Source organism: Pyrus communis, chromosome 17 (assembly GCF_041283825.1).
Source record: "Pyrus communis isolate YQ-2024b chromosome 17, ASM4128382v1, whole genome shotgun sequence".
In the NCBI taxonomy this organism is placed as follows: domain Eukaryota; kingdom Viridiplantae; phylum Streptophyta; class Magnoliopsida; order Rosales; family Rosaceae; genus Pyrus; species Pyrus communis.
Genome location: NC_142581.1, coordinates 14,711,834 through 14,728,506, shown reverse-complemented (window position 1 = coordinate 14,728,506; position 16,673 = coordinate 14,711,834). Strand labels below are relative to the sequence as shown.

Genomic DNA, 16,673 nt, shown 5'->3' with positions numbered 1-16,673 from the left:
AATACAAAAGCTTCAAAAGCTTCAACACAAAAGCTTCAACACCAAAGCTTCAATATAAAAGCTTCAACACAAAAGCTTCACCTACAAAGTTTCAACACAAAAGCTTCACCTACAAAGCTTCAACACGAAAGCTTCTACTCAAAAGCTTCACGTACAAAGCTTCAACACCAAAGCTTCACCTACAAAGCTTCAATACAAAAGCTTCAACACAAAAGCTTCACCTACAAAAAGCTTCAACACAAAAGCTTCACCAACAAAACTTCACCCATTAAAATATATATATATATATATATATTTTTTTTTTTTTCTTTTGAAAATTCAAAAATTCAAAAATTCAAAATATTAAAAAAAAAAATCGAAAATTCAAAAAATTCAAAAAAAAAAATTCAAAAAAAAGAAAAAGAAAAAAAAAGGGGCCTAGGCCTCCCCTTCTTTGGGCCTAACAACTTTTATACCAAATATATATGAATGAGGAGTTTTGGGCAACTACTTAGAAAGGAAAATGGTGAAGTTTTGTTTGGAAAATTGGCTACTAGCAAGACACCTCGTCAACTCCCTTAACCGGAGACTTGGGGGACTCCTACCATATACCACTACACCTTGGTACTTGGAAGTTTCGCGACTACTCAATGCCTTTGATTTTTCAAGTCCCCAACTGAGAAGTTTTCCTCACTCGAGAAATTAAGGGAGCATTACTTCAACCTACAGAGTCCACCCACGAAGTTTCAACATGCAAACTTCAACAAAATAAAAAATTCAAAGAACTCAGTGAAGGTTGCTTTAGTGTATCTAACACAACACGTTGAATGAAGTAAAGCTTATTTATTGATATCTTCGATAAATTACAAATACGTGCATACAACATGAATCAAAATAAACAAACAGGAGGGCGCCTTCACAAAGGATGCTCAGGAGAAGTCTCAACACTCGGCAAAGCCCCAGAAATAGGAGGCACCAGAGGGTGATTATTTAGAGCCTCAATACTGGGCAGAACTCCAGAAAGATGAAGCACCAGAGGTTAATCATTTGGAGCTTTAGTATATGGTACAACCCCAAAGGACGAAGGCAGTAAATGCCTTTCAAACAAACTCACAAACCTCTGATGATCATTTAAAATCTGACCCTCGGATTCCTGTAACTGGTCAAGCTTTCTCTTCATGGTTGTAGCATAGCTATGTGCGAGCATATGCAATTGTTTATTCTCGTGCTTAAGCCTTCTGATCTCCTATTTGAGACTTATCACTTCAGCCGCCAACAATTCAACTTGGCGGGTTCGAGCAAATAGACATTGGGCCATATTAGACACAAAACCTGCACACTGAACACTGAAAGCCAGAGAATCCTTAACAGCCAACTCATCAAACCGTTTGGAAAGTATTTGTTGTCTTTGGGAGTGAGAAGATTATTAGCCATCACTGCAGCGGTCATATCATTCTTCATCACAAAGTCCCCAATAGTAAGGGGACCAGTAGGAGATAAGAAGGATGGGTGCCATATGTTATCTTGAGGAGACATAGCTACCTCTTTTACAACATTCAAGTCTAAACGACGGTCAGACAGGACAGACATTGTTAGAAAATATGAAGAAAAAATGAGGTACATTAAGTCTCAGAAGTACAAAAATAAGGGAAAAATTCTTACAAGCAGTAACTCTCTGAACGTACTTCTTGAACGCAATTGGTGCCCATATAAAAGAAATGGCAACAAGGCCGTTTGTTCAGTAAGATTTATTAGCAATCCTCACACGCGACATCAGTTCCTCGGATACCAAGGATAACTTTGCCAAAGAACTCTGATAAAGTTAAGACGCGTAAATTTTGAAAGTCCAGCTACCCTACTATTACCCACAAGGGTAAAGGAACAACACCACTGCTTGATAATTGGAAAATCCTTATGTGTGTCAACCTTCGTGCTCCGTGGCAAAACAGACTTGCAAAAATGTCCAACCTTTCTTCACATCCGAGAAAGCACTCCCAACAAGATTGCTTGCTCAGAAATCGAAGTGACACCGCTCTCCAAATCTCGAAGAACCAGATCCCCAACAAGATTGCCTGCTCAGAAATCGAAGAGGCACCGTTCCCCGAACATCTAGAGCCATATTTCTTTGGATAAAATTTGTCCACGATCCTCACAGACAACATCAGCTTTCTGGATACCACAGACCACTTTTTCAAAGTGCTTTGACAAAGTTAAAACAAGTGAATCTTGCAGCGGCCACTACGTTACTCCGACTAAGAGTAAAGGAACAACATTACCACTTGCTGTTGGGATAATTCCTATATATGTCGACCTCTATCCTCCACAGCCAGGCAGACTTGCCAAAAAAAAAAATGCTCAACCCTTCCTCACGTCCGAAAGGGCACTCCTAATCTAGCCTTTCGAAATACTCCATTTTCTTCTCCCTTGATAATACCCCAGCCAACCAGCCACATCAGAGCAAGAATATCTCATATCATCAGGGTTGAAAGCAAGAGTATCCCATATCATGCTTTTTCCCTGTCTTTTCCCTTGCCCTTGTTCTTACCTGCAAGACAAGGAGAAAGAATGCAATCAGTCGAAACCTGAAATCAAACTTCTGATCTAGAACTGATTGCCCGGAACCTTTGCCTTGTTGCTTGCCTAACATTGTTCTTAAGTACTCATCCTCAACTGTTGTCAAGGTCACGAATTCCTTCGGCAAATACCTCAGAACAGTTGGTACAATATTGGCTCTTTACACTGAAGCTGCCAAACATGGATAAGTTGCTAAGAAGTAGTGCTCTGAAGGGCCATTTAAATACGAAGGTTGTGCACCATTTTTGCTATACAAAAGATTGAAGCAGAAGGTTCAACGACGAGCTAGAACAGATCACTACAGCATGAGGCCCTTCCTGTGGAACCGTACAATCCAGACGAAGGAGTCTAAGTCAAATCCAAGCTCGGCATCATTGCTCTAATTGAAGAGATCGAGAAGCCTCAACAGCCTTTTGCTAGCACCGTCGTCGAAGAACAAAGCCTTGCCATACCACATCCACTACTTTGTCAAATAGCAAAAGTATCCTATATCATTAGGATCGAACATACTCCAGATTTGACGGACTTGTTTTGACCCTCAAATTCTGGAGTCCCTTTGGAGGAAACCAGAAAACCCTCCAACCCAGTTCAAGAATACACCTGTGGAAAGTCAAGTACAAAGCACGTGCAATTCGTCTATCTTCTCCAAAAACAAGAGTACCTGTCACATCCCCGCGCGGGTGGGACCACTTCCCGGGCCCGCTCCATCACCGTAGCACGATATTGTCCGCTTTGGGCTTACCATTCCCTCACAATTTTATTTTTGGGAACTCACGAGCAACTTCCCAGTGGGTCACCCATCATGGGATTGCTCTAGCCCCCTTCTCGCTTAACTTCGGAGTTCCTACGGAACCCGAAGCCAGTGAGCTCCCAAAAGGCCTCGTGCTAGGTAGGGATGGGAATATATATATAAGGATCACTCCCCTGGGCAATGTGGGATGTCACAATCCACCCCCCTTAGGGGCCCGACATCCTCGTCGGCACACCACGGCCAGGGTTAGGCTCTGATACCAAATTGTCACATCCCGGCCCGGGGCGGATCACTTCCCGGGCCCACTCCACCACCGTAGCACGATATTGTCCGCTTTGGGCTTACCATTCCCTCACGGTTTTGTTTTTGGGAACTCACGAGCAACTTCCCAGTGGGTCACCCATCATGGGATTGCTCTAGCCCTCTTCTCGCTTAACTTCAGAGTTCCTACGGAACCCGAAGCCAGTGAGCTCCCAAAAGGCCTCGTGCTAGGTAGGGATGGAAATATACATATAAGGATCACTCCCCTGGGCGATGTGGGATGTCACAGTACCTCATATCATCTCTTCTCCCTGTTTCTTCTCTTTATCCTTATTGCTGAATGAGAGACAAAGAGAATGAACATAACCAGCCGGAACCCAAGATCAACCTATCGACCTGAGAATGATTGCTTGGAACTCTGATTGCTTACCTTGTCTGTCACCTTCCTCAGCGGATCTCCTCACTCAGAGACTTGGGGGACTCCTACTATATGGTTTGTATCGCACTTGACCAAACCCGAAACTACAAGTAAGCTTCAAATGAAAATGATACATTACCTTGTGCGTTAACGCCAACTAAAGATACCACTCCTGGATAAAGGAAAAGTACTTCCAAGAGAAGATGCCACATCTACTTACAGGACAGAAGGCAAGTGAAGGCAACACCACACTTCGATACTTGGAAGTTTCGTGATTACTCAATGGCTTGGATCTTGCAAGTCCCCAACCGAAGAGCTTCCTTTACTCGGGAACTTAGGGGAGCACTGTTTGTACCATACTTGACTAATCTCGAAACTATTGAGCACCAGTCAATAGTATACCGTCAAGGACCCACAAGACTTTTCCTTAGACCAGAAGGCCAATCACAACGCGACATGTGTCGGTATCAGAGGCCAATCACAGCGGAACACGTGTTGATATCAGTGGCCAATCACAACACGACACATGTCAATGTCAGAACATAGCTAGAAAATCTCTTCTATAAAAAGGGATCATTTTCCCACAATAATCTCTAATGTCATTTGTACTAAACTATTCACTAAAACTCACTAAAAGAGAGCTTGAACCTATGTATTTGTGTAAACCCTTCACAACTAATGAGAACTCCTCTGCTCCATGGATGTAGCCAATCTGGGTGAACCACATACATCTTGTGTTGTTTGCTTCCCTGTCTCTATCCATTTACATACTTATCCACACTAGTGACCAGAGCAATCTAGCGAAGGTCACAAACTTGACACTTTCTGTTGTACCAAAGTCCTCGCCGATTTTGTGCATCAACATATTCGATCTAAGTCATTGGATTCAATAAATATATAAATATAAAACTTAAAAAAAAAAAAAATTGAACCTGGATCGTTGGATTAACCAACGGCCCATTTAAATGGAGCTGTTGGATGAAGAAAAGTAGCCGTTGGGCTACAGTAAGGCTAACAGTAGAAGGGGACAACCCACGTGGGTGGGCCTTCAGCTGCAATGATTGTGGCGCGTGAGGCGTGTCAGGGAGATTGAGTTTTGTGGTGTGGGCTTCACAACCCACTTTTCACTCTCATCTGTGGGCCCCACTTCAATTTGTGGGCTAAATTTGTGACCGGTATTTGCCTTCATTTTAAGTTTTAGGTTTTAGGTTTGGTTTAGGTTTTGGGTTGTAGTGGATTTTGGGGGGAAAAAAGGAAAAATTTAGGTTATAAGCCACCATTAGAGATGGTCTTAAGGGAGAGGAGATTGAGCTTAGCCTCACAATGAGTTAACAATAATGTGATTTGAATTTATCTTTAACGAAAATCGAATCTAAGATCTCTCACTTTCACTTATTGGCATATTATTTGTTTGTTTTATTTTATTTTATTTATTTTTAATTAAGAAAATACAGTAACCATCTTGAGCAATGACGACGACACTAGTACCGGGGCAGAAGCAGTGAATTGCAGACATGCCACGTAGGACAACGTGGGTTCCAATGTGTTGCACAGTGGGAAGATATCTTTTATAAAACCTTAAAAAAGAAGGACCGAAGGACCGGCCGGTTCTCATTTGGTGGCTGCTCAAACAAAGACCAAGGAAATATAATTGGCCAGGTCATTCCAAACCTGCTCTCAAACAAAATCAAATCAATCACAGAAATAATTTATAAATAAATAAATAAATAAAACAATTTATTATTATTATTATTATTTTAAACAAATAATATTATTTACACTCAATAAAGAAGAGTTCCAAAATCGAATTTAAGACATTTCACTTACAAGAGAAATCCTACTGTTCCGTAGTACTAAAATTTAAGTCGATACAATTTATTATTTTTATATAAAAGACGGAAACTCCAAAAAAGAAGAAATCTCCAAGAAGTTGTGTAAAATGGAAATTATATATAAATATATATAATAATTAAATAAATAAAGGAAAGGAGGGCCCGGAAATTCCTGGCATTGGTTTGTACTTCACGACGGGCAGAGAGAGAAAGGGGAAGCTTGGTTCTTTCTTTTCTTTCTTCCCCTTCTGTTCCCTCCCCCCTCTCTCTCTAGACTTTGTCTTCCTCCTTGATCTGCAGCTCAAAGTTGGTTCTTTCCCTTTTCTGCAAAATGGGTTATTCGTAATTTTCCTTGAAGATGAGCGAAGGCCTCTGATGGCAGGTGCCCATTGTGTTTTTGTGCGTGTTTGGTTTGAATTTGTGTGCTTTTTGGGAAAAAAGATTTGTTTTTCTTTTCTGGGTCAATTTGTTTTTCTCTTTTTTATTTTTTATTTTTATTTTTTTAATTTCCGAATGCGTTGCCTTGTTTGAAGGATTTTTAAGGTTTTTGTTAATGATTGTTTCAACGTTTGAGCTGGACATTGTCTGATTCTCAGCTTGGATTTTGATTTTTTTTGGATTATTTTTGTTGTTGAATTTCTTGAGTTGTTTGGTTTTTGAGTTGAATGTATCGTTGGGTTTGTTGTGGTTTCTTTTATCTTATTGTTTTACCAATTTTTATGTAAATTTTCACGTTTAGAAAGGAACAGAAAATGCTTAGGGTTAATTTTTACTGTGAATTCCTCAAATCTGAAGGGTTGGGAAATCTAGAAATCTTAGCATGCACGGCATTTGATTGCGGTTTTGAATTGGAGCTCTATTAAGAAAGGAATTTAGTTTTTTCCGAATCATTAATGCGTGATGTTTGATTAATTGCATCATGGTGTATGAAATATGTTGAGGATATTATGTTCTGGATATTGTGAATTTTTAGTTGCTGACAGTTAATTTTCGCCTCGGTTTGTGTGTAATAGGCATTTTTAAGGAGAAATTGGAGGCAAGGGTGCAGTGTTAATCGTAGAGCGAGTACAGAGATTTGAATCCTTTTTTTTTTTGTAATGGATATGTGCCAATTATAGTTGGCGTTGGCTGGGATTAATAGAAATGGCAGGAGGAAAGATAAGGGCGAAGCTTCGCCAGAGTAACCTTTACACATTCTGCCATAAACCAAAAGCCAATGAGACCGAGGCACCTCACCCAATCCAAGGTGCCGGGTTCTCAAGAACTGTATATTGTAACCAACCTCTTCTCCATCAAAAGAAGCCTTATAAATACCGTTCAAATTTTATATCAACCACCAAGTATAACCCGATCACCTTCTTGCCCAAAGCACTCTTTGAGCAGTTCAGACGGGTTGCCAATGTGTATTTCCTTTTGGCTGCCATTCTTTCCCTCACACCTGTTTCACCATTCTCTCCAGTGAGTATGATTGCTCCACTGGTATTTGTTGTTGGTCTCAGTATGGCAAAGGAAGCGATGGAAGATTGGAATAGGTTCTTGCAGGATATGAAAGTTAATCGTCGTAAAGTAATTGTTCATAAAGGCAATGGCGATTTCGGTTTTAATCCATGGCATAAGATTTGTGTTGGAGATGTTGTGAAAGTGGAAAAGGATCAATTCTTTCCTGCAGATTTGCTTCTTTTGTCGTCAAGTTATGAGGATGGGATTTGCTATGTTGAGACTATGAACTTAGATGGTGAGACGAATTTGAAGGTAAAGAGATGTTTGGAAGTAACCTCGCCAATGGAGGATGATGGCGCTTTCAAGGATTTGATGGCAACAATTCATTGTGAAGATCCAAACCCAAATCTTTACTCCTTCATAGGTAATCTTGAGTATGATCGGCAGGTGTATCCTATTGAACCCAATCAGATACTCTTGAGAGATTCGAAGCTCAGGAATACAGCTTATGTGTATGGGGTGGTGATATTCACGGGTCATGATAGCAAAGTCATGCAGAATTCAACGAAGTCCCCTTCAAAAAGGAGCGGAATAGAAAGGAAAATGGATAACATTATTTATATTCTTTTCACCCTCCTTGTAGGGATTTCAGTGATCAGCTCAATAGGCTTTGCCGTGAAGACAAAATTCAGCATGCCAGACGCTTGGTACTTACGACCTGATAATACAACAGATATGTATAGCCCAAAAAAGCCTGCCTTGTCCGGCCTTATCCATTTGATTACTGCTCTCATCCTTTATGGATATCTAATACCCATCTCTCTCTATGTTTCAATTGAGGTTGTGAAGGTTTTGCAAGCAAGCTTCATTAACCAAGACTTACTCATGTATGATGAAGAGACTGGGAATCCTGCTCAAGCACGGACATCAAATTTGAATGAAGAGTTAGGCCAGGTAGACACAATCCTTTCTGATAAAACTGGCACGTTAACCTGCAACCAGATGGACTTTCTGAAGTGTTCCATTGCTGGTACTGCATATGGCGTCCGTTCCAGTGAAGTTGAACTTGCAGCAGCAAAACAGATGGCTAGTGACCTTGAAGACCATGATGATGAGCTTGCCAATTTTCCCATGCGAAAACATAATACACGTTTTTCATGGGAGAAAGGAATAGGATCAGAAATTGAGCTAGAGACAGTTGTTACGTCCAATGAAGAAAAGGATCTGAAACGTGCCATAAAGGGGTTTAGCTTTGAGGACAGCCGCCTCATGGTGGGAAATTGGTTGAATGAGTCCAGCCCTGATGTGATTTCATTGTTTTTACGGATATTAGCAGTTTGCCACACTGCAATTCCCGAGCTAAATGAAGAAACTGGCAATTATACATATGAAGCAGAGTCACCTGATGAAGCAGCTTTTCTTGTTGCAGCAAGAGAGTTAGGATTTGAATTTTGTAAAAGAAATCAGTCAGGTGTAATTGTCCGCGAAAGGTATCATCATTCCGGACAACCAGTGGAAAGGTGAGCGTATGAATGTTTTATATTACTATGGCATTGCATTTAAGTTTCTACTTCTGTCGTGACATTTTGTTGTTTCTTGGGAAACTACAGGGAGTACAAAATCTTAAATCTATTGGAATTCACTAGCAAAAGGAAGCGTATGTCTGTAATTGTGAGAGATGAAGATGGACAGCTTTCACTTATGTGCAAAGGTGCTGACAGGTTAGGCTACAAATTATCTTTAATTCTTTTGGGAAATTGACAGCATGGTGTAGTGCGGCTGCTGTCTTCAGTCAGCATTCATATGCTTTCCAAGTGGAGCATTATGCAGTGTCTTCTGTTAGCTTTCATTTGTTGTTTGGTGTTAAATGCTTAATTGGGGATTCATTCAGGCCAAATATATTTAATTAAGTGAGTAGTTAGATGCTTTAAGCAGTTGTTTGATTCTTACTTTGATCTCATCTCTCCTCCTCTCTCTCATCATACCGTTACTTGGCTTATGCAGCATAATTTTTGATCGACTTTCAAAGAATGGAAGAATGTATGAGGAAGCTACTACTAAGCATTTGAATGAATATGGAGAAGCTGGGTTGCGTACATTGGCACTTGCTTATAGAAAGCTTGAGGAGTCTGAGTACTCTGCTTGGAGCAGTGAGTTTCAGAAAGCAAAAACATCTATTGGGGCTGATAGGGACGGAATGCTTGAGCGAGTAGCAGATAAGATGGAAAGAGACTTGATCCTTGTTGGTGCTACAGCTGTTGAGGACAAATTGCAAAAAGGGGTATATAAAGCATTGGTTCTTGCCGTACTCTGATATTCACGTACTGATCTGCTGCAACTTAGTTTCTTTTTTCATTTTCTTTTCTTTAGGTGCCGCAGTGCATAGACAATCTCGCACAAGCTGGTCTTAAGATCTGGGTTTTGACGGGAGACAAGATGGAAACTGCAATCAACATAGGGTTTGTCTCTAACTAATCAAGCCAAAAACACTTCTTTACATACTCTTAGGAGGAATCATTGTTCCTTGTAACTGATGTGATGCTCCTCTAGATAAATGTAATGATTTTAGTTCTTTCTTTGGGGTTTTTGCTGTGCAGATTTGCATGTAGTTTGCTCCGACAGGGCATGAAGCAGATCTGTATATCAACAGCAAATTTAGACACGTTGGGACAAGATAGCAAAGAGGTATATATTTCATTGAGATAAAGAGTATGAATTTCTTTTCAGGAGATTAATTTATATAATGTTAGACTGTCTTTTCACTAATGAGCAGGCTGTGAAAGATAACATTTTGAACCAAATTACCAATGCCTCACAAATGATCAAGTTGGAAAAAGATCCGCATGCAGCATTTGCATTAATCATCGATGGAAAAACTTTAAGCTACGCTTTGGAAGATGATATGAAACATCTATTCTTAGGATTAGGTGTTGACTGTGCATCAGTCATATGCTGCCGTGTCTCTCCCAAGCAGAAGGCATTGGTAAGATTTATACCTTTTTTGCTATTACTCCATTTCCAGAAAAGTTCTCGTTTCAATTGTCAAAGGAGTGATATCCTTATGAATGTGGGTATGGCCACACTGTTTCTTCATTCGTTTAGTTTTTTCTTGCACCAGGTAACAAGGTTAGTCAAACAAGGCACTGGAAAAACCACGTTAGCCATTGGTGACGGTGCAAATGACGTTGGAATGATTCAAGAGGCTGACATTGGTGTTGGAATCAGTGGGGTCGAAGGTATGCAGGTTGGTATCTTTTCTGACTGACTCTTTGTTATAATGTCTATTTTTGGTACCACATTTTTGTCCTTGTTGGTACTGAGTCTACTGACATTGGTGTTGCATATAGATATTGTGATGTGATTGTGTATCATATGATGAATCTCATAATATTGGTAATTTCTTAGTGAAATGTAGAAGCATGGGATCTCACAATACATGGTAATTGCCTGCAGGCTGTGATGGCTAGTGACTTTGCTATTTCCCAGTTTCGGTTTTTGGAGAGACTTTTGGTAGTACACGGGCATTGGTGCTATAAGAGGATTGCTCAGATGGTAATATCAGTAAATGCATGTAGTTGTTGTTGTTGTTAGTCTTCCACCTATTAATGGGGATGTATCACTTTCAGGTTTGCTATTTCTTCTACAAAAACATTGCATTTGGTCTCACCCTATTCTACTTTGAGGCATTCACTGGTTTTTCTGGACAATCAATATATGACGACTGGTACATGTTATCATTCAATGTCATTCTAACCTCATTGCCTGTAATTTCGCTTGGAGTTTTTGAACAAGATGTTTCATCTGAGGTCTGCTTACAGGTTAGTCCTTCTAGCAATGCCCTTTTAAATATCTATGTTTTGTGATAGCCTTGCAGTGACATTTGAAAACATCGTGTGTTTTGCAGTTCCCTGCATTGTACCAACAAGGACCTAGAAATTTGTTCTTTGACTGGTACAGGATACTGGGGTGGATGGGCAATGGTGTCTATTGCTCTCTCATGGTCTTCTTTCTCAACATCATCATCTTCTACGACCAAGCCTTCCGTGCCAATGGCCAGACAGCTGATATGGCTGCTATGGGTACGACTATGTTCAGTTGCATCGTTTGGGCTGTTAACTGCCAGATTGCTCTCATAACGAGCCACTTTACGTGGATTCAGCACCTCCTTGTGTGGGGAAGTATTGCAATGTGGTACCTATTTCTCTTGCTTTACGGAATGCTGCCTCCAACTCGCTCCAAGAATGCCTACCAAATTCTAGTCGAAGCTCTCGGTCCTGCCCCATTATTTTGGTCAGCCACGCTCTTAGTAACAATCGCATGTAATCTCCCATACATTGTTCACTTAGCATTCCAAAGAAGTTTCAATCCAATGGATCATCATATCATCCAAGAAATCAAGTACTACAAGAAGGATGTTGAGGATCAGCGCATGTGGAAGAGGGAGGCGTCGAAGGCAAGACAAGAAACCAAGATAGGGTTCACAGCGAGAGTGGATGCCAAGATCAGACATTTGAGAGGGAAGCTACAAAAGAAGCATCATACCCCTGTAAGTACGCAAGGTGGGATGTCACCTTCGTGACCATCTCCATGATTTTTACAGTTTTGAAATCTTTAATTTTTTAGGGTTTGGGGGGGACCTCAGTTTTAAGTTGGTGGGCGTTTGTAATTCTTTGTGTTGGTGTCGTTTTGATTCCACTAACATGGGGTTGGTTAGAGTCCCGTCCGTTATAGAAAAAGAGGTTGGAGCTGTTATAATGTACAATATCTTGTAAGTTTTAAAGTGAGTGAAGATAAATGTCATTTGCCTATTGCAATTCTTTGCCCCCCACAACCCGTTTCTGCGCATCTTCTGGACATTACAGAGCCTGCCCGACCCGTCTTAACTCGAAAGAGAAAGATTATGGACACGCGCCAAACTTTGATTTGTCTGCAAAGAGGAAAGACGAAGAAGAATGGCTCCTCTATCTTTAAAAGTAAATAATTGTTTATTCAAACAATCGAAAGAAAATCAACCACAAGTGACCTAGTGATAAAGAAGCGGACTATGGCTCCTCAATAAACAAAAAATGTGGGAGGTTTTGGGTTCGATACTCCTAGCTGGTGAGGCTGCTTGATCCTGGCCATGGGCAGGATGAAATTTCCCATAGCCTCTCCGGGTCCCGAAGGGGTAGATAGCAATGTTTAGCCATCAGTTATCCCATTTTAAAAAATAAAATTGAAAGAAGATCGACAGAAGATCTCAACATATAGTGATTCTCACTCATGTTTTCTTCTGCACTTGTACTATTGTTTCTGTACAGTAATTTTACTCTGATATAGTCAATCCAACGCAAGATGCGCGCGCGGGCGCGGGGGGGGGGGGGGGGGGGGGGTGGGGGAGGGAGGGGGAGAGAGAGAGAGGTGTTTTGGTACTGTTGGGCCTTCTAATTGGGCTAAAATGAACCTATTTGATGGTTTTCGAAGTCTCCCCGGCACGTTGAATTTGAAAATATTTTTGTTTAGAGTATTTTTAAAATGGCTGAAAACGTTTTCGGATTCAAAAAACACTTTAAGTGCTTTACGCAAAAAACACCAATTATGTGCTTTACGCAAGAAATACCAGTTATGTGCTTCTTGCAGAAAGAACTTCAAATGTTTTTCCATAATTCACTTGCATTTTTACCAATGATTGATTCCAAAAGCACTCTTATCAAAAGGTCTTTTGGTAATTTTAGACAAACCGCTCTTGAAGCAGCTTTTATAAAAGAACTTTCATTAAAAGCTGGTAAAAATTTTGGTAAAATTCCAAGTGATTTTTGAAAAATAAATAAATGATGAAAACTATCATGTATGCGCAAACCAACTATTTAATCATTGTGTCACAACAAAGTTATATCATTACAACGGGACTAGTCACAATTAAAAATCAAATCTATATCATCATGCCCTCCATTCAAGTCAAATCCAGAAGGATGAGACCTCAACCTCAACCGACTAAGCAAGATGCTAGTTTGAGATCTCAACTTTGTAGGTTTGTATGAATATCCATTTTTCTCAAGGTTCATTTGAACCACCCAAACTCTTTTCGATATTGGAGGAGTTCTCGTCCCAACTTCGAGTCCTCCTCTCATTTAAAATAATAAAAACTACCTGAAACTCAATATATGTGAACAAACTATATACAAAGCAACAAATTATCAAATGCAGATAATCATTTGATTCATGCATTGTTTTTTGTTGCCATATTTGATTTATGCACACGTTCAATTTCCTTCTACACAAATAAATTACAGTACCATATTTAAACTGTTGCAGTTCTGACAAAATTATAATACTATATTTAAATTGGCGCAATGGGATGAGAAAACACACCACATAATTTTCCCAATTTTCTGTGATTGCCGCACCCTCTCTCTCAATCTCTCTATAACTCTCCCATTAAATAGGCTCTATAACACGCTCTTGACGCTGCGCTAAAGAGAGTTTGTTTATCTTTCAGGTGAGTATTACGTTCTAATCATTATTACTATGATTAACTTTTTATTTATTGAATTAATGTACTTCTATTGATTCAATTTATTTTTCCTGTGTTGAACATAATACAATGCATGAGAGCTGAGATTCCAGATTTCTAAGAAGGATTTTCTACAAATTTAAAGGCTCAATTTTGTTTTCAGCCAATCAGGTTTTCTTAAAACATAAGTTTGATATTTTCTCAAACTTGATGCGTGAAAACATTTTTTATGATGCATAAATCCACAGTACATTAATTTTGCTATATGCATACGCAATTTATATTCATTATGCGAAATTTTGTGAGTCAAAGAAAAACAAGAAAATAGAAGCAAGAACTACAAAACCCTAAAATTCTAAAAAAAAAAAAAAAAAAGTTCTAGTGCCGCGTCTTGCACCACCTCCCAAGCACTAGCTCCGAACATCCAATCTCTCCAAACTCCAACCACCTCCCAATTTCTACCCCTTTCCAAGCTCCCATCCAAGCCAACCCCATCACTCCCTCCCCTACTACCCACAATGAAAACCCAAAAAGATCTCAGCCATCACCACCACCTCTCTCCCGACTTTTCCCCGGCGCACTAGATCTCTTGCTTCCACACAATCCTTCTAGCATGTCCGAGTTCCGCCGAAACTATTGAATAGTCAAATCTAAGTGTGCAATACATTGTCTATAATCATAGTTCCAATATTAACATAAATTTGTTTTGGTTTTTTAATGGTGGGTTGTTAGGGGGACAAAGTGTGTATGGAAAGAGTGGGTGGAGTTGAGGTGACAAGAGGTGATACTCATATTTTACTAATTGTAGGTGGTTGGAGAGATAGCGGTGGAGAGGGGGAGAAAGGGGAGAAGTTGAGGGTGGTTGTGTTTGGAGAGATGGGGTGGGCGAGCTAATGTGTTTTTTTTTTTTTTTTCTCCTGATCTTTTTATTTTTCGGTGTAGAAAGATAATTGTATTATAAATTCGAAGTTTTAAAATAAAATCTAATAAGTTGTGTGTGGGCAGAAAATAAATGCGTCTAAATAAAAATTTCCTTTACTTTTTCTATGAATAAAAGAGCTAAGTTTTGTGGATCACATTAGTATATAGTAGTGTTATGAATAAGTAATATATTCTTCTTTTATGATAGGTTAGCACATTGTTTCATCATATTGTGAAAGATTATCAATTTTATCAAATTCATAAACATGCCTTAGTCATGTGTGTATATATATATATATTATCTTTCCCCTTTTCCAGCTTAACTCCAAGTGTATTAGACATAATTTGAATTGGAATTTATAGGTTTGTGATGTTATGCAGGATAAATATTGGAATTACCAGACTATAACATTGTTAAAAATATTTATAGCATCCCTATTCTTTTGCAGGAGGTTCAAGACAAATTCATTTGAGGACCGTCTGCTAATGAAGATTTTACTATTAAATCAGCAACTTGGATGCAAAAGGTAAACTTGTGCAGAGTTCAACTAGGCAAACTTGTTAAATATATAAAATATGGAACTTAATTGTTCCACAGAAGGTTAAGTTATTCAGCTGGTTATTGATTAAAGAGAGGCTTTAAACAATAACAAGGCTTAAAAGATTCATATATATGGATAGTAAATGTGCCTTTTGACACACCCTGACCTGGATATCTAAGAGGATATCGAACCAAAGCGTGTTGGCCGGCAACTAGAATGTGATGAAGCCATATTATGAAAATGTTGAGTAGAAGGTGAAGATAAGCTAAATTGAGACCAAAACTAATTGATGAGAGTGCCCAAAATTCTACAGCAGAAGTAAACTAATGTAACACACGCGAAGGTGTCAATTACAAATTATTAAGAAGAGACCCTACATTGAAGATAGAAGACTATGCCACCATGCCTCGACGTCAATAGCTTCAAAGCCTACTAAACCTGGAGGGGCACAAAACAGAAAGTTGTGAGTGGGCACAACTAAGAGTTCAAAAAAAAAAAAAAAAAAAAAAAAAAAAAAAAAAACAATAAAACCTTTGTTTCATAAGATACTAACCCCTAGCTGTAAAAAAATGTATAGTTCCAAAATATCATACTACGTATGGTATGAAAATAATTACCGTTAAAAAATATTTTAAGAATACGGTAAACAACAATATTTCAATAATATAACATATAACATCAGGTGCTTATCAACATACGCTGACAAACAAGCATGTGCAGAGATATTCTGACATGAAACAGGCTAGTTGTAATAATGATATACGATTTAGTACTACATGTTAGAACCAAATTCACGCACCGCCGTGAATGGTGGTTGAGCACAAACTCAAGCAACCTACAAGACAGTAAATATCTGTGAGCAAGCCTGAGACCCGAGGGGTGTTTGTGTGTATGTGTGCCAACTAAAGGCTCTTCGATAGTCAAGTTAATGAATGATTTTAGACCTGGTTTGGTACTGAGGTGATTCTGAAAAAAGCTGCTATCAAAAAAAGCTGGGAGCTGTTTTTGTGTTTGGTAAACGCTCAGCTTCAGCTTTTTTTCACAGTTTTGGATGAAAAAAAGCCAAAAACAAGAAGCTGCAAAACCTAGCTTTGAAAAACTGGCTTTTTTTCACATCTGTTTTACATAAAAGTTTACCAAACACTCTAATACTGCTTTTTTTTTTTCACAAGCACTTTTACAAAAAAGTTTACCAAACACTCTGCTGCTTTATTTCACAGCTGCTTATTCTCACAGCACAGCAGAATCAGCTTTTTTTCAAAGCACAGCAATACCAAACCAGCCCTTAGACTCAAGCAGTAGGCAAGAGAATTGAAGTGTGTAGATTGCGTTACTGTAAATGAACCCTAGACAGGTGCATTTATACTGTAGAGAGAGAGTCTTTTTTAGAAGAGAGTCTTTTTTATATTGCATCACTACTACTTTTAACATTTAGCACAACGAACACAAATTGGTCGCGCAA

General features: G+C 39.2%; 1 protein-coding gene across 2 annotated transcripts; it reads left to right on the top strand.

Moving 5' to 3' along the window:
• Positions 1-5,962: 5,962 nt before the first annotated feature.
• On the top strand, positions 5,963-12,069 carry LOC137707981 (putative phospholipid-transporting ATPase 4). 2 transcript variants are annotated; one of them, XM_068446939.2, is made up of 11 exons: positions 5,963-6,197; positions 6,829-8,775; positions 8,866-8,976; positions 9,260-9,536; positions 9,626-9,714; positions 9,853-9,940; positions 10,029-10,238; positions 10,374-10,499; positions 10,709-10,807; positions 10,882-11,073; positions 11,160-12,069. In XM_068446939.2, the coding sequence occupies exons 2-11, from the start codon at positions 6,959-6,961 to the stop codon at positions 11,832-11,834; spliced, it is 3,684 nt and encodes a 1,227-aa protein (XP_068303040.2). In that variant the 5' UTR covers positions 5,963-6,197; positions 6,829-6,958; the 3' UTR covers positions 11,835-12,069. The 2 variants fall into 2 exon arrangements, with proteins under 2 accessions (XP_068303040.2, XP_068303041.2); XM_068446940.2 differs by having other exon boundaries at positions 5,974-6,214.
• Positions 12,070-16,673: the final 4,604 nt, after the last annotated feature.